The sequence below is a fragment of the Bos mutus genome, chromosome 26 (genome assembly GCF_027580195.1).
Source record: "Bos mutus isolate GX-2022 chromosome 26, NWIPB_WYAK_1.1, whole genome shotgun sequence".
NCBI lineage: Eukaryota > Metazoa > Chordata > Mammalia > Artiodactyla > Bovidae > Bos > Bos mutus.
The window spans coordinates 36445323-36470974 of NC_091642.1; the positions used below are offsets into that span (position 1 = coordinate 36445323).

The 25652-nt window shown below is 47.8% G+C and overlaps 1 protein-coding gene across 1 annotated transcript; it reads right to left on the reverse strand.

Moving 5' to 3' along the window:
- Positions 1-186: 186 nt before the first annotated feature.
- Positions 187-24885, reverse strand: FFAR4 (free fatty acid receptor 4). The gene is made up of 3 exons (XM_005890636.3): positions 22527-24885; positions 13907-14035; positions 187-2896 (listed from the first exon to the last, which is right to left on the reverse strand). The coding sequence occupies exons 1-3, from the start codon at positions 23091-23093 to the stop codon at positions 2507-2509; spliced, it is 1086 nt and encodes a 361-aa protein (XP_005890698.2). The 5' UTR covers positions 23094-24885; the 3' UTR covers positions 187-2506.
- Between the last annotated feature and the right edge of the window lie 767 nt (positions 24886-25652).

Sequence of the window (25652 nt, forward strand, 5' to 3'; positions counted from 1 at the left end):
TCAAGGGGCCAGGAGGCTCCCAGGGCCCTGAATCACTGTGCTTCGTTCTTCCACCAAAGGGGGAGGAGGCAGGGGAACACGCACAGGAGAGCTCTGCCTGTCATTCACCAGAAAGGGGCTGCCAGAGCTGGGCTCTTCAGCAGTGGCTGTCACCCCAGAGACCTGTAAGACAGTCATGCATCGCTTCAAAAGGCAACTTTAATTGACCAAATTTATTAACTAAAGATGAACAAAGGATCCCTGTCCTCTTGTCCTCAAGCTTGTGATAAATCTTACTTTGAAAGTGAGCTGCTTAAGAAATTCCACCAGCAAAGACAACTACTGGCTCCAGCTTCCTTGATGACACAGATTGGTGCACTCGTACTATGCACCAGGCCCCAAGCTACTGTTCCAGCCATTCTCCCAGCTTCCAAGTGCTGGCGTGTCCCTGGGTTCTCTCTGGCTCTGGTTTCTTCTCTTTTTATTTCATAAAACCATAGATCTGCAAACACTCTGATGACTCCCAACACTGATCTTCAGGCCTGTACCCCACAGCCCTGCATCCACCTACCGGCTCTCCATTTGGTTCTCACTGGGGTTGCACATGCAGATGCCCCAAATGAAACTCTTGGTTCTTCTACCTCTCATCCTCCTCACTTCAGTTCAGTCGCTCAGTCATGTCCGACTCTTTGCAACCCCATGAACCGCAGCACGCCAGGCCTCCCTGTCCATCACCAACTCCCGGAGTCCACCCAAACCGACGTCCATCGAGTCGGTTATGCCATCCAAGCATCTCATCCTCTGTCATCCCCTTCTCTTCCTGCCTTCAATCTTTCCCTGCATCAGGGTCTTTTCAAATGAGTCAGCTCTTTGCATCAGGTGGCCAAAGTATTGGAGTTTCAGCTTCAACATCAGTCCTTCCAATGAACACCCAGGACTGATCTACTTTAGAATGGACTCATTCTCCTAGCCTTCCCCATTTGTGCTGCCTGCCCTCCATCCTATGGCTGTCAGGAGTCTCTGTTGAATCCTCTCTTTCCCTCACATTCTGTATCCTGTCAATCAATAAGTCATGTTTGCTCTGCCTTCCCAAAGTATGCCCAAGATCATTTCTCACAACCCCCCATTGATGTCCGGAAGATGGTGAGGGATAGGGTAGCCTGGCATGCTGTAGTCCATGGGGTCGTGAAGAGTTGAACATGACTGAACAACAATAGCAATGTCATCCACCTCCAACTTCCCCATCTTCCTTCTTTACTTTGGCAGCTGGCTAACTGGTGTCCATTTTCATTCTTGCTCCACAAAGTGCATTTCCTGAACAGGGCAACAAGAGTATTTAAAAACAAATAGCAGGTCATATCCGCATCCAAATGCAAATCTCCAGTGGCTGCCCACTGAACACAGAACAAATATTGATGGTAGACTCCCTAGCCCGGTATAAGCCAGCCCTGTAACCCCTCTCGTCTCCATTGATGGCCTCCAGCAGAGCATCCCTCTGTTCTGGTTTCAACGACAGGGCCTGGCCTAGAGGAAGCTCAGTCAATAGTTCGCTTTGTGCACACCGGTCTTTCTGTCCCACAAGCACACAAGCCTCTTTGCACCAGCACCAGGGTCTGCTCCGTCTGCAAAGCCTCATTCCCTGGATTCACGTGACTGGTTCCTTCTTGTGGTTTGCCCTTTTGGCTCAAATATCACCCTCAGAAAGGTCTTCCCAGACCCTTCCCCACTCCATCTAAATTGTCATCACTGTCCTGTTTTCTTCATAACGTTAATTCGCTCTGTAACACTATGTGATCTATTGCCACATTTGGTGTTTCTCTGCCCCATCTGGAAGGTAAGTGAGCTCCATGGGGACACGGTCCATGGCTGTCTGGTTCACTGCTGTATTCCCACCAAGAACACTGACCACAGCACGTGCTTAAGAGGCATCTGACAGGTACCAATGAAGGGAGTCACTCCTGCTCTGACTTTCAAATGTTAGAGTCATCCGACGGCCTCTGTGACTTCATGACAAAGCTTCTCCTATTATCAATGACGAACAAAGTCACCTTTCATTCCTCGGAAATTAAATTCTTGTTCCTTGGAAACTCCTCAAGCACTCTTCACACTGATGTATGATCCTGCGGCCTTGCAGGTCCAGGGTGGGGAGCGAGGGTGGCCGTGACTCTTTGGAGAAGACCGAGTCATGAGTCCAAGCCTCACTTAAGAAACCTGCACAGTGTGGCTTTACAAACAGGAGATGAGATGGCTGAATAGTCACAAACAAAAATTAATACATTTAATCATATTCCACATTGAAGAAGTTCACATCGAAAAGGAACCCACAGCAAATCTTTCTATACAGGATAAAACTGTTATACTGAATGATCACCCCTTAATTTACTGGTGCTGAAAATGGGCATTTGCATAGGTTACATTTTCTGAGAGCCGGTACCCTGGTGCTGAGGGTCATGGAAACGATCTCCCTTTGAAAACACACCACGGCTGGCCAGAGAGGGACACACAGATGCCTGTAGAGAAAAATGAACTAGCTGGAAATAACAGACAGATCATTTCTCCTGACAGACGTGTCTGTCAACATGGCTCCCTTTTCCGCGAAGAAGCAGCAGTGAAAAAACCTCCTCCATTCGTTCCTAAACAGGGACATGTTGTAGAGAATGGGGTTGACGGCCGCGTTGGCAAACGTGAAGGCCATCACCCAGAAGAAGAGGGACGGCCAGATGACCAGGTTCTGCTTGAAGTTCTGGATCAGGATGAGGAGGATGGTGATGATGATGGGGCTCCACATGATGAAGAAGGATATCATGAGCAGGAAGAGGGTGCGGAAGAGCCGGACGTCCTGCTGGGACACGCGCAGCTGGTGGCTCTCCGAGTAGGCCAGGCTCATGGTCAGCCTCTTCCTGGAAGCCTTCGTGATCTGCAGGAACACAAAACAGAGCCAGAGCCACGGTTTACGGCAGGACATCAGCGGGTGTCGCTCTAGGAGGACCAGAGAAGCCCCAGGAGCTGGAATCTGCCATCCTCGCTGCACTGGGGCTGTTTGGCTTTGGAGCTTTGTGCGGAGAGGGCTCCCTCCTCAGAGGCCTGACTCTCCTCCTGCACTAAGGATGTGCTGGAGAAATGGGGCAGCTGGCCTCCTGAGAATAAGGCCGAAGTAAATCCATGTTGCAAATAGTGTTGATGTACTGTGTGTGCTGTGCTAAGTTGCTTCAGTCATGTCCGACTCTTTGCGACCCCATGGACTGTAGCCCGCCAGCCTCCTCTGTCTATGGAGATTCTGAGGCAAGAATACTGGAGTGGGTTGCCATGCCCTTCTCCAGGGGATTTTCCAATCCAGGGATGAAACCCACGTCTTTTACATCTCCTGCATTGTCAAGCAGGTTCTTCACCACTAGCCCCACCTGGAAAAGCCAGAATGGGAGGGTCTGGAAGAGAGATGTGTGATCATTCACAGAAGCACACTACTGTGGTCTGAATGTGTCCCCACCGAGTCCATGTGTTGAAAGCTAACCCCCAAGGCTATGTTATGAGGAGCTGTTATTAGGAGCTGCCCCAATTAGGTTAAGGGAAGAAGCCCTCATCATGGGAATTAGTGCCCTTATGAGAGGCCCCAGAGTGCTCCTTCAGCCCTTCTACCCTGTGAAGACAGAGAGAAGTTAGTCTGCAACCCAGAAGAGCGCTCTCATCAGGATCCCACCATGTTGGATCCTGATCTCGGACTTCCAGCCTCCAGAAATGGAGAAATACTTTTGGTGGGGCTTGGGGGGTATTGTTTATAAGCCACCCAGTCTGTGGTATTTTGTCATGTCAGCCCAAACAGATAAAGATACACATCTCTCCCATTATTTCTGTTTCTGAAAGTGTTAAGTAATTGAGCATATAAAATCAGTATGTGCTCAAAGGTACAAGCTGTTTGGGAACCATCTCCCAATCATGAAGGTCTGTTGGCACCACCAGCAGCTATATGGAGACCAGAGGAAACCGTCAGCAGAGACAATCCCCTCACACGGGCAAGCAGGCAGGTTCCTTGTCTGTGAGGGAGGTGGGAGTCACTGACAGAACAGCGCTTCCTTCCCCCTTCCACACACCCACCCTCCAATTCCCGTTCTGTGCTCTAGAGATGGGGAAGCTTTAAACTGCCCCTCAGATACATTGTTTGAAACAAGCAGGCATATCCAAAAAAGTGACTAGAAAGTTCTGAAATCAGATTGAGGTGTCCTTAAAGATTCCTGCTCCCAGTAAGAAAGAAGAACTGGTCAGATCACTGCTAGTGACATGTGTTGAAAAACTGAAACCATTTCCTGTTTGTACCCCCAGGTGAGAGATGACAACAGGTAGGATTAATATCTTTGTACGTATCTTTGCACACCTAGATGCAATATCAGTAGAATAAATTCCCAAGAGTGGAACTGCAAGGATCTCTAATATTTTGTACTAACGAGCAGGGTCAGCTTTAGAGCAGAGGGATTGCAGGCAAGCAGGCTACTCTGGTGATGTGGGTTCAGAAGGGTGTTCTGGACTCTTCTGTCAGGAGCCCTTGCAGGCACTGCTGTCTGGGTCTTCTGTCCAGTCTGTTCTGTTCAGTTAGAGGGTTTTGCTTCAGTGTCGGTCAGAGAGGCTGGTTACTGGTTGGCAGTGGGCAGCCTTGCATGTGGAAATGGTCCATCAACTAAGGCAAGCTGCCCAGATTAAAATAAAGCCCCGCATGTCCTCTCATCCCACTGTCCCATGTAAAACTAGTATTTTTGGAAGAGACAAACGTTTCATAACATCTCAGAACCAGAGTACTGGCGCTGGGTGGGCCTGCGCAGAGTTGGTGTAGCACTGCTCAGACTTCACTCTGCCGGTGAGGCCTTCCGCCCCACTTCATGTAAATGTAGATTCTGACTTTGCAAGGACCACACTCTGAGTAGCCAAGGCCTACCCAACCCTTCATTCTACAGGGTGGGCAACAGGCCCCCGAGAGAGGATTTAGCCAAAGTACTTTGACAACAGGAGCTGTGGAACTATTCATGTCAGGGAGCAAAAACCCTACAGAAGCCGAGTCCCTGAGAGAGGCGGTGGGGCTGCCGTTTAACTGTGCCTTCCAGGCACAGGGCGGTGGGCTGGCCTGACCTCCCCAGAGGTTCCAAAGGGCCCAGTGCTCAGGCTCAGGCTGCCCTGGGCATACTTACAGTGTCCTGCCCTTCCACCTATTTCTAGTTGTCCTCTAAGTACAGCCAGAAAGCAGGAGGCCTGCCCTACTGTATCACTTGCTCAGCTTTGGGGGTGCCAAGAGGTGGGGGTTGAGAGGAGAGGCTGGGGTGGGAGTGGGGGGTAGGCTGGTGCAGTTAGCCCAGTGGAGCCCTGGACCTACTAGCCTGACATGCTCTGCTCTTGTCTACGACCTCTGTCCTAGGGAAGAGATCCAACCCTGGATGTCTTACCACATTCGTGGTGCTTGCTAACTTTCCTTTGCTTAGTCTGGCCCTGTGTCCTTCTGCTTTTCCTGCAGGAGCAGTCTTCTGGCCACACAAAGAGTGCTTACATGTCTGGACATTTTAATAGCCTAAAGTCTTATCGTTAGCTCTGCCCTGGCCTTCCTACGAGCATTGCCCTATGATTCTTGAATCTCAAGAAGTGAAACAATTAGAAAGTAATTAGATTCATTCAAATTTGGGGCCAGATTAACTCTAAGATCTGAATGGCTTAAAATATTCTCTTTAGAATGCTTCTAACTAGATAAAGGACATGCTGTGCCATGCTAAGTCGCTTCAGTCGTGTCTGACTCTGTGAAACTCTGTGGACTATAGCCCACCAGTCTCCTCTGTCCATGGGATTCTATAGTGAAGTGGATTGTGGCGCCCTCCTCAGCTAAAGGATAGCCATTTTAATTGTTTTATGGTTACATGCAATTGCTTCTGTGCAGTAGTTTTGGTCTGGGCAACAGACACTGAATGGACAGAACCCCTTCCTTTCCACCATGAATAACAGGAATTGTGATCACCACGCTTTATGGAAGCTCCCTGTGTGCCAGGCACGGGGCTATACGTTTATTTTATAAATTATCACATTTCATCTTCACAACTGCTCTTTGGATTTGTACTATTATTATCTTCACTTCAGAGATGAGGAAACTGAATCTCAAGAAATTTGAATAGCTTGTTGAAGTTCACTTCACCGATGCTAAATGGCTAAAGCCACCATCTGGGAAAATCCAGCTCAGCTGACCTGAAGATTAGTGATATTGTTAGTGATACCATAAATGGCTCCAACAGGGCTGCCTTCCTCCTGGCTCTTGTGCTCTGCAGTGGGGCTGTTGCTCAGGAGATGTGACCCACCATCTGAGACCCACATGCTAGAAGTCATGTTGGCACATCCAAGCTGGAAGGTGCTGTGTAGAATCAAAATTAGAATATGTGTTCAGGTGAAAGCTGGTTAATCTGAGATCTTGGATGGTAGACTTGGGAGGGTAACAGCTGCCCAAGGTGGAAGGGCTCCAGGCAAAATGGTACCACTTCTGAATAGCCTAAGTGCAGCCTGGTGGGCACACAAGGATGATTCCAGCAGCAGCCTCGTTGCTAGTGCTGTCTACACTGCTCTGCCAAGTAGGATGGAGTCATTGGTACAGTGTCTTTTAGATTTTTTTTTTTTTTTTTTTTTTGCCAAAACTACGTGGCTTGCCAGATCTTAGTTCCCTGACCGGGGATTGAACCCAGGCCCTTGGCACTGAAAGCACAGAGTAACCACTGGACCACCAGGGAATTCCCTAGAAGGTTTTTGAGTGAATGATGTAAATGAAAGTTCGTATTTATTGAGAACTTCTTATGTGCCAAGCCTCTGTGCCTATCACTTGGCTTATCTCTCTAAATTCTCCCAATGATTCTGTGACTTATGTACTTTGATGATCCCCATTTTACAGAGGAGGAAACTGAGGCTCAAAGAGGTTAAGGAGATTGCCCAACAGTACCCAGCTAAGCAGCTGCAGAGCTGGACTGCAAACCTTGGCAGTCTGTCCATGCTTAAACTAACTCCTTCCCACCCTCTAATATCTCCAACAGTAGCAGTCCTTCTGTCCAGCCTGTAACTCCAAGTTCTAAAGCTGGGAACATCCTGGTTCACCTCCCGTTGGCATCCTGCAATGCTTTGTTTCAGGTGCTCACATGGCACTTGCCACATATTCTCTGGTAGATGTTGAAGCATCATTCTTACCTCTGAGTCCCACAGGCTGCAGCTCCCTGGGGGTTGGGCCGCCCTGTGGCTTCTGTGGTCCAGGGCTCTGGCAAGGGCCTGACAATGACTATGAGCAGACAGCGAAACAGACTGACTCATGAGCCAAGTGAATATGTGGTTGGCTCTTTTTTTAGCACCGACTGATGCTACCATTTCCTTCCATCCACAGTTCCCACAGCTTTGAGGGAGTGAGAAGGAAAATGGGCCCATTATAATCAAATGTGGCTCCTCCCCTGCTCCCTTCCCTACTTTAGATGACATGACTAACCAACTTTCATTCAGGCTTTAAAGTGTCTCTGGCATCACACTAAATGCTTGATGTACTTTTAGATCAAATTAAATGCTCGATTAACGTCTGAGGATTAACTTTAATCCTTAAAACAAGCCTCTCAGGTATGTTCTGTTATTTGGGGGGCAAGAGACTAGGCTCTGAAAGGTAAAGTGACTTGCTCACGGTCTCAAGGTCAAGGTGGAGAAGCACACCTCAGGGGGAATGCTCTTCACTGCCTGGGACATCCTGCAGCTTCCAGAACAGAGGACAGAGCTCCCAGGAACGTGGCCCACAGCCGCCCCCATCAGGGTCACTGGCGCTTAATAGAGTGCACATACGTGGGCTCCCCTTCAGACACCACTTCTGTGGATCCGAGAGGCCTCAGGAATGCACACTGTTCATTAACTCTTTAGGTGCTTCTCAATCTCTAAAATATGAGAACTACACATCTAGGACTGGAGAAGGAAATGGCAACCCACTCTAGTGTTCTTGCCTGGAGAATCCCAGGGACGGCGGAGCCTGGTGGGCTGCCGTCTATGGGGTCGCACAGAGTCAGACACAACTGAAGCGATGCAGTAGCAGCAGCAGCAGCAGGCATCTAAGACAATAGGCTTGGGGTTTTCCCCCAGTCCTTTGAAGAGTCGCTTTTAAATTGTCTGACTTGCTGCCTTTGCATTCACTGAGCATCTGAAGGCCATGACTGAGCGAAGCTTCTCCCCACCCCATGCCACCAGACCATGGCTGCAGACAGGTGAGTGTGGGGGTGGTCACTCCCAGTGACCCAGCTCCAGCCCCTTGGGTCTCCTCTGGGGGTTGCTTGGTCAATCCACACCCTCCCGATCATTAGACAACAGACTCCATCTTTCCAGAGGGCCCACCTCTTCTTCCATCACAGGCCAGCAGGCCCAAAGCTAAGGAATGACAGCCAAGCATGGGCAAAGGAAGGGCCATGTGCTTACTACCTAACACCTTCACCTTTAGCTGAAAGGGATTTCCTCTCTCTTCTAAGCCCTGAGCTAGGTAAAGGTTTTCCAACTTCAGGCCAGACACTCACTCTCTCCTCAACATATATTTTATTAAGCCCCTACTCTGTGGGCAGCACTCTTATAGGTGCTGGATGCACAGCAAGAAGCAAGGGAGCCCTGCCCATTCTGCACTTCCACTCTAGTGTTTGGTGTGGGGAGTATAGGAGGGAAGGGAGGGGGACCAACAAACCTACAAGCTGTCCCACAAATCCTGGGAGCGTCTCATCTTGCCATGGTGATGGTTACTGGGTGACAGTATAAACCAAGCCCCACCCGTGAGCAAGGTCAGCTTGATCAAAGGCACTGGGGAGTGGCCTGGAGACTATTACCCTGGGAAACTGTTGATTGGAAAAAGCCACTGGAGATGTAGAGCACGCCTGAGTCAGGAGGCAAGAGGAATCTAGGGAGGCAGAGCGTGGAAAAGGCCATTGCCCTGAGCAGTGGGAGCAGCCCCGGAAATGAAGAACCTGGATGAAGCTTGCTCTCAACGCTCAGCCAGGGCAAGCCAGCAACCCAAAGCAGGACTTGAAAGCAGCTGTGCTCAAAGGAGAGTCCGTGGAGCACCAGCCCAGAGAGAGCTCTGTGGGGAAAAGGCAGTCTGCAGTCAGATTTAGCAGTGCTGCCTACTCTGTTCTGGAGTTGGAGATTCTCAAAGTTTGTTAGCATAATAAAGGCTCTGAAAAGGCCTGCAGCAAAGAAGCCCACTTAACCTTGATTAATCCAGCATTTTCTAAGATAATGGAACCCTTCCTTTAGAACACATCCCACTGCTTGTGAGGAATAGAAGTCAGGATGATTTGAAACAGACACCTTGGGCTTCCCTGGTGGCTCCCTGGGGAAGAACCCGCCTGCCAATGCAGGAGATACAATCCTGATCCAGGAAGATGCCACATGCTGCAGAGCAACCAAGCCCGTGTGTTGCAACTATTGAGCCTCTGCTCTAGAACCTGGGAGCCACAACTATCGAGGCCCACACATCCTAGAACTCACAGCAAGAGAAGTCACCATGATGAGAAGCCTGTGCACTGCAACTAAAGAATAGCCCCACTGTCTGAAACTTGAGAAAAGCCCACACAGCAATGAAGACCCAGCACAACCAAATTAATTAATTAAAAAAAAAAAAAAAGAGCAACACCTCTCAGGCCTTGAGACAGTGCTTGAGTTAGAGTTAAGAGTTAGAAGTGACAGGTGTGAGGTAGGGCTGCTGGCAAAGTTACCTGTCCTGTGGCTCCAAATGATATGCTAATTGTGTCTCTATAAATATAGCTAATTAACACTGTTATTCAATTGATTTTCCAGAGTTACACTCTTGACAGAAAAAGCTCGGCAAAAAGGCTGATTCAGTCTCTCAGTTATGAATATCTTCAGAGGGAGAGAGAGATGCAAGCTAGGAGGCTCTGCTGGGTTCTCCACCTGGAAGCTCATCTGCTTCCAAGTTGCCCACAGGTGCAAAATGAGGACGCATGTCATAGTCCTCCTGGGAAAGGGGCAACAGGCAGTTTTACCAGTGGAGTGGAAAGTAATTTTCTGAAAGTCTTATATTTGCATGTATGTTGCGATTTTCAAAATCACATTTTACCTCTTTCGTATTAAAGTCTAGCAGTCTATTCGAAACATAATATCTGCACTCTCATTTTATCATGTTAAACAATGCCCTGGGACCCATTTGGCTCCAGAGGAAACAGACCCACATTCATCAAGTGACTTTTCTAAGGTCACGCAGTAATAAAGCTTGGACTAGAATCTGTATCTTATGACTCTTTGTCCTGTGGTTTTCCCACTGCCCCAAAGAAGAAGGTGTTGTTGGCCCTTTCAGGGTGATCAAAGTTTGTTTCTTACTCATTCAGTAAGGGTTTATTGATCCCCTACAGTGAATAATCAAGGCTCTGTTTTAAGAACAGGACTACAGCGGTAAACAAAATGAGGTGTCTGCCTTTGGAGAGCTTGCATTCTAATGGGCAAGACAGACGATAAACAAATAAAAATGCACATATGGAATATGACACGGTTGGAAGTGCTTTGAAAAGAAATCAGGGTGAGGGACTAGAGAATGAGGGGGACTCTCTGGAGAACAGTCTCTTGAGCAGAGGAGCGTGGCCCACACAGAAGCCTGGGGGTAGAGATCCAGGAGAGGAAATGGCAGGTGCAAAGGCCCTGAGGCAGAGCGTGTTGGCATATGTGAGGAACAGCATATGTGAGGAACAGCCCCGAGGACACAAGGGAGATGGGGGGAGAAGACAGGTGAGAGAGAGGGGCAGGCAAGGGCCAGATCACACAGGGCCTTGAGCAGAGAATTTTAGCTTTTCCTGAGTGTGTGAGGGAAGTAATGGGATCTAAATCACATCTTTGACTCATTGCTCGGAACACCGTTTCATAACTGTGAGTCACAGCGGACAATCTGATTCATCCAGGAGCCGTCTTGGGATCTGTGATGGGAAGAACGGAAGGCTGGCCATGGGTTTCTCCACGCAGTGTCTGGAATTGCAGTTACATGTGGACGGATAAGAGGACCCCTCCCCCAACTCCTCAGGGCTCAAGGATATTTCCAGGTGAGCCCTGGCATGAGGAGAAGATGGAGGGGGTGGGAAACCTTTCCGGAGAAGTCATCCTTCTTCAGAAGGCGGCTGAGTAGTGTGAGGCCCAAGTGAATAGAGGCAGATCGGAGCCCTCTCAGCCTCTTCGGGGCTCAGGGGTGCGACCGCCCAAGCAGGAGACATGGATGCCCCCGCCAGCATCTGCCCAGCCCTCCCCCAGCCAACCAACCAGCCCAGCCCCACCACCAGATCCTAGTTCCTGCCTTGCCCCAAATCTGGGCCCTGCTGTTCATTCTCTCAAAAATCTCAGCAGTACCTCCTCTTAGCATGCTGTGAGAGGATGAGAGGAGCAGCCTTGCCTAACAATTAACAGCAGCAGTAATTTCTTCATCCCCTGCTACAGGCAGGTGTGACACTCACCACAGTCGCACCATGAGTAACTCCTATGTCTCTCACCAAAATCTGAAACTATTGGACTTTTAATCATTATTTTGCAGACGAGGGAACTGAGGTTCGGAGAAGGTAAGTAACTTGCTGAGGCCACACAGCAAGTAAGGGGCAGATTCAGAACTGGTTATTAAAACAACACTCTCAGGTCTCCTTCTTTTACATCCTTTTGTCTTTTACAGCCCTTTGCCTTTCTCCGTTTTCCCTCTTTTTTCTCTTTTAACAATTTGCAAAGTGTTTTCACACAAAGCCTCACCATGGGTTTCACTGCATTGCAGAGCAGTGAAAATTGTGTCTCCCCCTTCCTTTTCTTGTGTTAAAGCTCCTTCCAGATTGTGACCTGCTCTTGACCACTCTCCACCCCGACACCGACACTTCACACAGCAGATCCTCGACAAACGTCTGAAGAATTAAAGTGTTGGAACTCTGGAACCAGACTGCTAGGTTTATGTCATGATAAGGCTGCTTATGAGCTGTGTGAGCTTTCATAAATTACTTAACTTCTCTATGCCTACGTTTCCTCATCAGTAATTCTGGTTAGGAGTAGATGAGTTCCTGGCACGTGTAAACACCACTTGTTAAAAAAAAAAAATTTTTTTTTTTTAATAAATTCATTCTACAGGGCTTCCCTGGTGGTCTAGTGGTTAAGAGTCCGCCTGCCAATGCAGGGGACATGAGTTCGATCCCTGGTCGCAGAAGATCCAACGTGCTGTGGAGCGACTAAGCCCAAGCGCCACCACTATGGAGCCCACACGCCTGGAGCCCGTGCTTTGTAACAAGAGAAGCCGCCTCCGTGAGAAGCCCGCACGCCACAATGAACAGTAGCCCTGCTCACCATAGCTAGAGAGAGCTGGAGCGCAGAAACAAAGACCCAGTGCAGCCAGAAATAAGTAAATAAATAAACCTTAAAAAAAAACTGCAATCTACATTTCTCTTTTTTCCCTCGCTTTTTTCTTTTAACATAATGATAGTAACTAAAGCTCACAGAGCATTTATACATGCCAGACTCCCACTGTAAGCACCTTGTAGACCTCAATGCCAGGCTTGAATCTGCCTCACACCCTTGAACAAGCCGCAGGTGGAGCGTCACTTAGATGGGTCACAAGCCAACTGGTGGGAAAGAGCCTAGGGATGAACGTGGTGGTCCTCTCTCACAGAATCCAAGGACTACAAGACTCAGATGGAAGATGGCTCGGTTTGGGGTTCTAAACCTCTAAGCAGGTCACAGATCTTTAGCTACAAAGAAAGGGCCATAAAAGTGGCCAGACAGCAAGCAGGACCTAAGGGCCCCACTTCAGTATGCTCATTTACCATATGACCCACTATATGCTATAAAACCAAGATTCAACAACTGTAAACATTGGAGAGGACTCGGAGGTTTTGTATTAAACCTTCTAAAGCGAGCGTGAACACAGGCAGACGCCTCCTTTGCCTGGGCCAGCATCTCATACGCAAATGTGCTGCCTCAAGGGCTGGCAGGTCTTTTTTTACATCCCTGTACATAGTCACACTTGAAGGAGGAAATCATTTCCTGTTTCAGTGCACTTACGAAAGGCACAAGCCCTGGGTGTGAAGGGCAGCAATGGATGGAGACAGGCGGGGCTTCTGGTGAGGTTCAGCTTCTGGGAGCTGCTTCTAGGAGTGTGGTCAGTTTGTGAGCTGTGTGTATATGCTTTCTGTGTTTATACTGTACTTCAATTACAGTTTTTAAAAGTGTACATTCTTTATTGCCACATTGCTGTTTGTGATAGGGAAACAATGACACAACCCAACCCAAAAGCTCATAAAATAAATTATGTCACATCTGTATGATGGAGGACCATGAAGTCATTGCAAATAATGAGGCAGAGTACAGGAACTGATACAGAAAGATGTCACGATATAGTCCTCATCAAAAAAGGAAGTTGCAAAAAAAAAAAAAAAGGAAGTTGCAAAGTAGAAAGCATTATCTCAAATCTGAAAATAAAATGGTTGAACCATGGAAATAGTTGATACTTAATAGTTGACCATTTTATATGGTTCAGTATATATATATGTGTGTGTGTGTATGTTTATATGTACACACATGTACATATACATGTTCACATTGCATATAAGTATGTATATATATAAATGATAAAATATAACCTGAAAAAAAAATTCTTTAAACTGCCAACAAAGGGGGTAGACAAGATTTTTAGTATGTGTTGCATATTTCTATGTCTTTAATTTTTTATAATGAGTTATATTACCTTAGTGATCAGCAAAAACAATAATTACAACAATCACAAAGATAAAACTTTTTAAAAATACCACACTTTTGTCCCTTAGAGGGATGGATCTGGGGAGTGAGCCAGGATTGGGCTGATGTGAATTCTAAGGTAACTTCTGACCTAGAAATGCTAAGATTCCATCTGAACCCGAATGAAGTTCAGCCACTGGGTTTGAAGCAAACGTACCTGTAAAATTTTGGAGTAACTGATCACAATAAGCAGTCCTGGTACCAAGAAGTTGAAAATAGCAAATGACACGTCCCAGGTGATTTCTCCGCCAATACTGGGCCAAACCAGCGTGCAAATTGAAATTTCCTACATACAAAAAGGAAGAGAAGGTCATTTAACGTGGGGTTCTTATTTGGCCTTTAGCTCAAGCCCAGTTGAGGTTATCTGGCACTGTTACGCTGTTCTGTTTTGATGTCACACAACTGGTATGATAAGAAACCCTAGAATCCCTTCTACTGCCCACACAACCCCACTGACAAGTCATTTGCCTCAAACCGTGATTTGCCTCAGAATCACTGTGATTATTATTCCCATTCTCCAGTGGAGGCACATGAGCCTCAGGGTCCAAAGGCTGGGGAGACCTAGGCGTGATTTTGGATCATGGCTCCATCACACGGATCGTGTCCAAAGGCATGATCCCGGATTCAGTGCTCTACTTCCTTGGACTGAGCTGCAAAGAGCCATTGAGGCTTCTCTTCCAAATCCTTCATTTTACAGGAGAAAAATCTGACCCCTGAAAGTTTACATAGATTGGAAGAGATGTGCTACATGCAAACATATAAAACCAGGAGCGAGGTTTCAGTATAGTCACACTGCTGAAGGCAACAGTCTCCATTAGGGCATTAAGTGTTCGTTTGGGGGATGTTCAAATGTCTAAACTGCATCAAGGCAGTCATGGCTTACTCCAGAACTGTGCTGGAGCCCAGACTCGGGAACTCTGTCCTCGTGTTCCTCTCCTGCAGGGAAGCACCCAACAGGCTTGAAGCGAAGGTGCAGCTGCAGACGTCAGCTAAAGAGGTAAAACCACTGAGATGGGACGGAAGAGTGTGTAAGTTTGTGACCTTGCTGCTATTGCTATCGCTACATTGTGTTGAATTCAAATGTTTGACACTAATTACAAACCCCAACACCTTTTGGGAACTCACTGGATAGTTACCAAGAGCTACTACAATAATTTCTTCCAACGAATAAATAGATTAAGGAAAAGACTTCTATCTATCTATCCTCCCAAACACAAATCTCCAGCATCTGCTTGACTATAGGACAAAACTATTTAGAAAACAAGAGCCCTACACACTTTCAAACACATAGAACAGATTTTGAAGAACACTTTCTCTGTGAAAAGACCACATTATTGATTTTTGGTGGACAGGACATCTTAACCACTGTCCAAAAGCAGTATCATCAACCACAGCATCATTCACTCATTTGACCAATATTTATTGAATGTTATTCTAAGAAAAGGGTTTCCTTGGTGGCTCAGTGGTAAAGAAGCTGCCTCCAATGCAGGAGACACTGGTCCTTGAGTCAGGAAGATCCCCTGAAGAAGGAAACGGCAGCCCACTCCAGTCAGTGTTCTTGCCTGGGAAATCCCATGGACAGAGGAGCCTGGAGGGCTACAGTCCATGGGATCACAAAGAGTTAGACATGACTTAGTGACTAAACATCAACAACGGAGACTAAGCAAAGGGACAGAATTTTTATCATTTTCTAATGTGTATCAAGGAGAAGGCAATGGCACCCCACTCCAGTACTCCTGCCTGGGAAATCTCATGGACGGAGGAGCCTGGTAGGCTGCAGTCCATGGGGTCCCTAAGAGTTGGACACGACTGAGCGACTTCACTTTCACTTTTCACTTTCATGCATTGGAGAAGGAAATGGCAACCCACTCCAGTGTTCTTGCCTGGAGAATCCCAGGGACAGGGGAGCCTGATGGGCTGCCGTCTATGGGGTCGCACAGAGTCAGACACGACTGAAGCGACTTAGCAGCAGCAGCAGCAACATGTATCAAAATTGCGTGGTTGAACTCAAAATACAATCAAGTAATCACCCCTTTTCCTGTTTGGTATTAACAAACAATAGTAACATCTGAAATTCACTGAGCATTTATTCTTGGCCAGGAAACACTTTACACACATTATCTTATTGAATGTTCAATACAGCCTTTTTTGAAGTGCATAGTTATTTTCCCCAAATACACAGAGGAGGGAACTAAGGCTTAGAAACATTCCCCTAAAATATTAGTCTAAAACACTAAAGATATAGTCCTTTTCAATCATCTTCAAAGAGCTGGGTGGTTATAAAGGATATCCAGGGATCTACCAAGAAAACTCTAAGGCAAGTCAGGCAGGGAAGAATGATTTAGTTATATTTATGCCTTAAGGTGGGCTTCCCTGGTGGCTCAGATGGTAAAGAATCTGCCTGCCATGCAGGAGACCCGGGTTTGATACCTGGGTCGGGAAGATCCCCTGGAGAAGGAAATGGCAACTCACTCCAATATTCTTGCCTGGGAAATCCCATGGACAGAGGACCCTTGGAGGGCTACAGTCCATGGGATTGCTAAGAGTTGGACATGACTGAGTGACTAGCACTTCCTACCTTGAGATGGGGGGTGCAGTTGGGGTGAGAATGTTGCTTCCTTTTCCTATTTGATTCAGATGACTTGCAAATGCACTGAATATTCTAGAAACTTATTATTCTATCCTCACCCCACTGTGCACACCTGATGGAAGAAAGTTTATTAGAGCTGTCTACATTTTGGTAGTTGGAAAGAAATCTGTATCTCTCATGGGTCTTCTGAATATTGGCAGTGCAGTGACCACGGTTCTTTGGGAAATCCACGCAACCTTTGCTTGTACTCAGACCTCCCCCCACCAGGGACCCCTCACTCCGGGTACACTGGTGGGCAACACATATCAACAGATATGTTGAAGCAGCTATCAGGAGAAACAGATGCCAGCCCTGAGTGGGACTTAGTCTCCAATTCTTACGCCTGTGATGGGAAAATGTACAGAGAAACAGATGACCCCAGAACCATTTCTTAAAACCCCCAAGAGACCCCAAACTCTTTCCAAAAACCCTCTCCAGAATGTCTGCCCTACTTTCTTCAGGCTTAAAAAGATTTTGTAGAAGAATGTGTAATGATAGAACAAGGTGTTCCTTCTAAATTAGGGGGAAAATATAGATCTTTAAATAATATGCCTGTATCAGCCTCATGTTGAGGAAAATGTGTAGGTGTGAATGTACAGGTATCCACCCACACACCCACACAGAGAAGCATAGAAAAGACTGGAAATCCAATTAAAAATAAAAAAGACCAAAAGAAGCCAAGCACACAGACACTTGATGCAGGAATGGTATATGTCAAGTATGTAAGCCCCCGTGATTCAAAATATTGAGAAATTTTCCTTCAGATTCTTGCACAAATGAGTACGAGGTAAATTTTAATATTTTGCTAATAATTATGCTCAGTGATTGGAAGGTGAAAGATCTTAAGAAATGCTCAGAAAAGACAGATAAAGGCTTCCCATCACTGAGTGACTCAGTGGGCATTTGTAACACAATGATGCTTCCGTCATTTTCTTGTGCTCATTAAAATAGGCATGTGGGGGAAAAAAAGACTGGAAAGATACACTCCAGAAAATTAACAGTGTCTATTTCTAGGTGGGACTCAAGTTATATTTACTCTTTTGACTTATGTGAATTTTCTAAATTTTCTATAATATGTCTATGTGACTCTTACAAGAGGGAAAAAATGGCAGTAAAAGTTTATTTGTAAGAGAAATGATGAGCAAATATGAAATACAAATTACCATGATAGTCGAGAAACCTGAACAGGTTTTTTTTTTTTTCAACAAACACAACGAACCCAGGAAGACTCTCAAATTCCGTGACACTAATGAAGATGCTCTTTGACTTTTTGATCGTGGCTCTCACTCCAGATAGGAGTGTGTAAGGAAGTAAGATAAGAACTCTGCCAGGCACCCTCATCCATGAACTAAGAGACAGTGAGGGTGGCTTGCGTGAACTAAATGACTAATTACATGTACTCTAGAAAGCTTTATATGGTGTCATTGGTTAAATGCAGTATTTATCATCATTTCAAAAAAAAAAAGAACAGGCACCAGGCCCACAGTCCAAGACCTAACATGGTGTTATAAGTTTGTTTCTGTGGGAAAGTCCATTCGACATAAGTCATTTTGCTTCTAGATATTCTCAGAGGCTGTGACTTGTAAAGGAGTTTGGCAGTCAGTCAACTCTGGAAGGTTGGGGCGTGAGTATTAGAATATTCTCTGTAATTTTTCTGCACATTTAAAATGTTTTCTGATTTTAAGAAGGAAATTTGAAAACCAAAGGCGCTGGGTCTCCTTTCCTACTGAGCCACACAAGCGGCGTTGGCTCAGCTGGTGACGGTGTCCTGCAATCTATTTGTCCAACCACTCGCTGACTCAAGCCACCGTGGCTGAGCCACTGAGAGGCCACTGAGAGAATGGGCCAGGAGGCTGCGGTGCAGTCAGGGAGGGAGAAAAGCACTAGGAAACTTCAGTACAAACTGAACAAACTTCAGTACAGTTCACAGCAGTGAACCAGAAGTGCCCAGAGGGCTACCGGTGATGGGACTGTGGAGTGACCAAGAACGCGGCATCCAGGAGGGGTCGTGTCAACTGTGCCTGTGAGGATGGGGCTTTGGCCAAGAGAAAAAAGGAGGCTGGAGCTCCATGTCCCAATCAGAAAGGATGTAGGTGGGAGGCCAGGTACAATAGTGTGAAATGTGCTTGGGGGTGACCTGTATTCCCATCCCAATCTCTGTGTCCCCCTGGCAGTCTCATCCACTTCCACGGTGGCTTTTTGCAGATGCTGCTGCCATCTACTCTTTTCAGCCCAGTGTTCCGCTGAACCCCAGACTGGCCTCCCCACCCCAAGAGCATCTCTATAGGATGCTTCACAGGCACACCTAGCCTCCAGTGTCACACCCCAATGATTCCACCTCCTGCATCATAGTATCCAGGCACAGAGCCTCCACTTTCCAAGCTGTCAGATACCTGAGAGCTGCCCTTCCACCTTCTTCTCTCTCCACTCAGAGGGAACTCCTAGGTTCTGTCTTAACAGCTATGCAACTCACCACAAGCTCTTTCTCATTGCCCCCAAGACCCAGTCATCTCTCACCTTGTAAGTCCCAATGCCCTAAAGGGTATGTACCTGGCCCTTCTCTAGTTGGCCTCCACCAACCCTTCCAGCTGCATCTCATGCAAACATGTGGGCTGTTTTCTTCTGCTGTAACGCCGCTCCAGTCCCCCGTGTCACTCATGGCTTTCCAGGAAGACTCCCCTGAGACTGGGGGACATCTATCTACTGCTCAAGAGCTGGTCCCTCCCCCCACCAGCTGACTCATCTGCAAAGGCCACCTGATTTCAGCTGTTTCTTGTCAGCTTCTCTAATGACTTTTCCTGGAACACCCTTGGGGATCCCTTTGTAAATAATTCTCCCTGCCCCACCTCTTCAAACAAGATGGAAGACCTCAAGGTTGTTTTAAGAAACTAGGCATCCTAGTTCTATATCTCCACTCCTCTCAGCTTCCCAGCTGAGAAGAAAGAACATACCCATGCAAGAAATGGACTTACTTTCCTGTATCTTAAAAGTATCCTTTAATATCAGCAAACGTAAGCAAACTTGTCTCCTCAGTCAGTCCACACGCAGTAGAGACACAACGGCATTATTGGCCTGAAATGAAACCTGGACAGGGCAGAGAGCAGTGTGACCAAGCACTCCTCTGGAAGTGTGAACTCATGGGAGAGGATCCTGGAGGGACAAACAGACCCTGGCTAACTTCCAGTTCCATCCTTTGTTCATCCTGTGACTTTAGGCATCTTCTCCTTCAGAAAATAAACATGAGAACACCCACTCGTGGGGTTACTGTGATGTTACTGAATTGTGCCAGGGTCTGAGACCAGAAGCTGGGTGACCTACATGCACCTCCTTGGAGAGAAGGACAGTGTTTTGGTCATGTGACTCATGGTGGGGGCAGGAGGGAGGGGTGCTCAGTAAATGTTTGCAGAATAAATGGGCAGCACACTCTGCCCAGGGTGGACAGTCCTCCCCACCTGCCAATGAGGGTCACGCCCTGCTGGGACCATAGCACACACAGACAGGAATCCTATTGGAATAGGCTGGGATGACCTGGCTGAGATGGCTAAGTTGCTAGGATGTGTCCACTCTCCTAAAATGGCAGTGTTTTCTTTGCTTGTTTGTTTTTAATGTCAGTCTTTTATTTTCTAGCAATCAGAAGAATTATACTGTTTGAAAAATGTTTAAAATATTTATAACCAAAGATAAGGAGACTAATAATAGCTGGCAACTCTTGAGTGATTAACTCTGTGTGTGCCAGGTGTTAGTTCATTTACTAAAGATAGTCACCACGATGTTAATAAGGGTAAAATTGCTACTGTGCCCATTTTGCAAATGAGGAAAGTGAGGTATAAGAGAGATGAGACCACTTGCCTCTGTCTCACAGCTCCTAAATGGCAGGGATGGGAATCAAACTCAGATCATCTGACTCCAAAATCTGCATTCCTAATACCAAATTATCTAGCGTTTTCTAGAATGTCTACCATTTCATCTAAGTTTGCGAGAGTCTAATTACCCTGACTGCTGGGCACCCACTGTCCAAATGGACAAAGATAACCACGTTCCTGGGGACTGGGTTTGACCAGGGGTGGAGTTCAGATAAGCGGAAAACTCTGAGAGACACTGTCTCCCTGGCCTGTTCTTCTGGAGGGGAGGGAGCCAGTCTGCGCCTGGGTTTAGTTAGTTCTCTGAGCTGGTGGTTTGGGTAGGAAAATGTCCCCCATCCAAAACCTCCATATTTAGTGTCCAAGTGGGAGGGGGCAGGCAGAGTCAGGAAGTTGGGAGTAGAGGATTGAGAAAACAAGTCTTTGCTAATTTTAAATTTGACTCTCAGTTCAGTCTAGACTAGATCCTTCTCTGTCTCTTTTTTTTAAATGCTCCCCCTCCCTTCCCCCCCACCCCAATTCTCATTCTTCTCAACTTATTCCTTTAACTGCAGAGCCTCAGTCGACCCACCTATAAAATAAGATGTTTCCTACATGTTCAGGGCATAGCCCTTGAGGAACCAGGAGATTTCTGTTTGTTGGGAGGTGTGGGTATGTGTGTGTTGGAAGTGTGGAGCAGGTAGGGAAAACAACAGAGGATGGAGGGCTGGAAAGGACTGTCCCAGGTTTTCATCACAAGTTCCACAAGTTCCACCTTGGGGAACATGGCTCGCGCAGCCAGCTCACTTATCCCTAATCTTCTGGCCCACTCTCTCCCTCTCCAAAGGCTCTTAAGACCAAAGTGGTGTATCTGCATTAAAATAATAAGAGGGGTGTGTGTGCCCAGCCCCAAAAAGGATTGAAGGAAGGTCACCCCAACGCGAAACTCCACAGAGGCATCTTACGGTAAAACTCCCGCCATCCCTGAAGAGCTGTGGAGGGTCCAGCCTTCACAGGTGCCATACCTGGGGTAAAATACAGAGTGGCAAGGCACGGAAGGTCCTGCCTCTGTGCGAAGGCCTTCTGACTCAAACAACCCCTGTGTCCACGTCAGCAAGCAGTTTTAGTCTGGGTTGTTGGCTGGGAGGTGACAAGAGCCTCGTTTTTTAGTGTCATTTGCCGGTTAAGTAGAAGTGTACCTGAAATAGTACTCCCCCTCCACCCCCGCCCCCCAGGCGCCTTCCGGTGGGGCTCACAGACCTCTGTCCCTGGCCCTCCCCGAGAGGCGCACAGAACCTAACGCCGGGATAACAGCCAGAATCGCGGGCCTCTGTCCAGGTCTGGGGTTTCGGCTGAATCTCCGCACGCGCAAGCCCTGCCTGCAGTCGCGCCGCAGGACACCATGGAGAGCAGACCCGCGCCCGCAATTCCGGACCGTGGGACTGGAGCAGACTCGAGCCAATGTCGTGAACAAAGCAGAAGCTTTGTTCTATCCCACAAAGATCCTAATGGCATCTCTGGGTGCGCCGCCCGAGTAAAGCTCAGGGGCTCAGACTTGAGAATCTTCGGAATATTTCGGGCGCCCAGGATACTCTGAAGTCACTCTTCATCCAAAACCCCCAGGGTATATATACCGCGGTATAATTTAATCCCTCCTGTTTAATCCCTTCCGTTTTGCAGTTAGAAAAACTGAGGCTCCAGAGAGGAAGTGACAACCCCTGTACAGGCAGCACTAGGTCTGGGGTCTCTGGGTCTCCAAGGCCCTTTCTCTCCGGCCCATCCACACACACATGCCCGCGATTCTCAAAGCAAGACCCTCATCCACCTCGCACCGAATCTGCTGAGCACGATGTCAGCTCCTCCTCTCACTAAGGGTGAGATACTCTGAGCAATTCACTCTCTGCGTACCTTGGCTTCCTCATCTGTAAATACGTATGATAATAAGTACTGCGAGAAAGCAGAATTTACTATAATGTGATCAGTCATTCCAGGTCTCCCAAGTTCCATCTGTCTAACCGTTAAGCCCCCGTTACTCCATTAACCTCGCAATAGTGCACCTTACAAGCATTTTGGGGACTCCACTCACAACGTTTTGGCGGGCGTTTAATGTAATCTACATCGTAGGGTCATAGTGAAATTTAACAGGTAAAACTTAGTATCGAGCAGGGTGACACAACTATTAAATGCACAAATGGCCTATTATTGTTTTGTTGTTTTTGTTAATGATCATCCCAGATCACCGTCTCCGTCGCATTCCGCCTGCCAGCCCTTCCCGGACACCTGCCCGGCGCGCACACCGCGGCGCTCACCTGGTCAGCGCCGGGTAACCGCCGCGGGAGGACGCGGAAGAAGATGCAGAGGGGCAGCGCCGCGATCGCCGAGTAGCCCCAGATCAACGCGAGCAGCGCGGCCCGCGCCCGCCGCCCTGGGCCCCGCGCGCCCCGCTGCACGCGCACGATGCACACCACGCGCTCCAAGCTGACTGCCGCCAGCGTGAAGATGGTGACGCTGCCGCTCAGGGTCATCATGTAAAAGAGCAGGTGGCAGGCAACCGGGCCCAGGAGCCAGGCCTCCGTCCAGCGCACAACCAGCACGAGCGGGATGGAGCTGGTGAAGAGCAGGTCCGCGCAGAAAAGATTGAGCACCAGGCTGGCGGTGGTGCCGCGGCGCCGTCGGCGCGCTACCAGCACCAAGGCGCACACGTTGCCCAGCAGCGACACCACAAAAATGAGTGCCAGCACCACGGTCTCCACGGCGTTCAGCACTAGCCGGTGGTCGCCCTTGACATCGGAGAAGAACGGGAAACGGGTGCGGTTGGCCCTCTCCAGGCTGCGCACGGGCGCAGTGCCCGCCGCCTGCGCGCACTCAGGGGACATGCCGGGCACCCCGCGGCCCGCAGCCTTCTGCGAGCGGGCTCATCTGGGAGGTGACTGAATGCCAAGGCGGGGAAAGAGGGAGGGAGAGGGTTGCGACATCTCCCCTCTGGCCCCCTCCCGCCTGAGCAGCGCCGGAGCTGGGCGTTGCAAGCTAAGCCTGGGGCGCGCGGGAACGAGGAAGTGCCAGCGACGCCGGCTGGAAATACCGGGCTGTGAGGGAGGCGGCAGTCTAGGTAGAGGACGCCCTCGGCCGAAGTAGGATCACCTGAACCCCCAGAAACCCCGCAAAGCCTCCCCAGCCCCTTTCATCCGCCAGGGGCACCCGGAGGACAACCTTAATCCACTGATATAGTTAAAATTGATTTAGGAGTGCTTGAGCTGGACTCTGGAGATCATTCTGTCCTGTGCTTTTCAGGCTTCACCAGAGAAGTCTCAGGGGTCTAGGAATAAATCCCAAAGCAGCTTGCAATAGGTCCAGATCTTTTTGTCGGGGTGGGGAGGAGTCATTTATCATTGCTAAGTAACATGTGACTGGGTAGATTAGTTCATCTCTCTGCCCTAGTATTTTAAAATCTATAAATGGAGATAATAATATCCCATTGGGTAATTGTGAGTATCATAGAAAGAGATTTATACTTGGCACACAGTAATTGCTCCTGAAATGTTATCAATTATCAATTGCCATAATTAAAATCCAGGTAAATTCTGCATTCTGAACAAAGATATAAAATACTTTCGTGTAAAAAGAATGGGGCCCAAAAATATATTGAATAAACTTGGCACCCAGGAAAGACAGTCACTCCAAGTACACACAGATGGTGAATGTGCCTCTGGCACCCCAGTTTGACAAACACTGAACAAACCAGTCCCCTTACAGATGAAGAAACTGAGGAACAACACGAAGTGACTTGCCCAGGGACTTCCTTGGTGGTCTAGTTGTTAAGACTCTGAGCTCCTAAAGCAGGGGGCACAGGTTCAATCCCTGGTTGGGGAACTAAGATCCTACAGGACATAAGGTGCAGCCAAAAAAAAAAAAAAAAAGAGACTTGTCCAGAGTGGTGCCTGGTTAGTGATAAAGCCCCTGACCCAGACGTTTCTGTCACACCCCTGTTGTCTAGTTTTCTGTTATAGTAAATTAGACAGAGAATGAAAGTGTGCTTGTGGCCCTAGACCCAGTGACCACTTCCCTGCCAGACACCGTCCCACCACCCACAGCCTCACTCTCTTCCCCTTTGCCATACTACCAGGCCCATCCATCTTGTAATCATCTGGGCATTTATTAAGAATTTGGTGCACTAGCATAAGGTGCTCTCTGGTGGGGCGGAGGGGGAGAGGGCGGTCATATCTGTGTTTGCTTATCACTGTGGCATTTGGGGTCTGAGTTGACGATGTGACCTCTGAACTGAAGGGCAGATTGCATGTCAGTGGGAGATTTTCAACTTGAACCTGGATTAAATTCAGGTAGTAAAAGGGAAGCAGTTTGCTTTCTGACACAGACCAAAAAGGGCAAGAGATTGAAGTAAAGGGAACTCGAGTGTGATTTGGTAACTGCCTGGTGGGGGCCACAGCGTGTTAGTTTCTGTGGAAGGGAAAGGAGGATTCTGTGTGTGTGTGAGCACATTCTCAATGCACAGCATGGAGGCAGGAAGAGATTTTCCCAGAGTGGCCAACAAGAATTCAGTCTCTGCACTAGAAAGCCTTCTCCATCTTTACCCTCCTGAGTTCTCTCAACGGCAAAATGCATCTTGCTAGCACAGAGGTTCCCAGACTTTCACATCATCTACATGGCATTCATTGGCCAAAAGAAAAACCCAACAGTTTAGTTTATTAAGCAGCTGGGGCCAAGTGACTTAATATGACTTAATGTCCTAACAACTTAGTAGCATCTGGAAAAATAATAAACATCAATTTAAAAAAAAAGTTTTCATTTCTTTCTCAAATAATGACTTCCTAACAGAATGGGTGACGCTATTGAGTTCATAAAGCGGGGAATCAGATGGAAGGCTGCCACTCTCATCTCCTGCTCCACATTGATCTGAATCTATCTGCTTTCCATCACAGTAATCCCTGAAGACCCAGATTTGTCAATGAGTTTGATGTTGGAACTGTGAATAAGAGCTAGTAGTCCATGTGGAGTTTGGTGAATGTTGAGTAGTACTGTGTTTCCGGGACTCCCCAAGCACACATGGGCAGTGGTTAAGAACACAGGCTTGAAAACTTGCTTGCTGGAACCAGAATCCTGACTGTACTACTCACTGTGTGACCTTGGGCTAATTATTTTAGCTTTAAGTGTTTCAATCTTCCTGTGTATCCAAAGGGCAGAATAAAAGTATTATCTTATAGGTTTTGGGGGAATCAAGTGAAGTTCCCACCTGTAATGCACTTAGCACAGTAGATGTTCAGGGGACACTGGGTCAGGCTGTGCTTAACACTGTGTGTGGGCTTAAGGGCTGACCACACAGCCCTGTTTGCTGGGATTGTCTCAGGTCATGAGATTATTATTAGAACCCTCTTCCAATATGAAATTGCTCTGATTTGGAAGATAAATTATCTGGCAGC

Excerpts from the sequence above, each read along its gene's own strand:
- FFAR4 (XM_005890636.3), bottom strand. The coding sequence starts at position 23,093 with ATGTCCCCTGAGTGCGCGCAGGCGGCGGGCACTGCGCCCGTGCGCAGC. Across the intron at positions 14,036-22,526 it reads GGTTACCCGGCGCTGACCAG|GAAATTTCAATTTGCACGCT; the intron begins GTGAGCGCCGCG and ends TTTTGTATGTAG. Across the intron at positions 2,897-13,906 it reads GTTACTCCAAAATTTTACAG|ATCACGAAGGCTTCCAGGAA; the intron begins GTACGTTTGCTT and ends GTGTTCCTGCAG.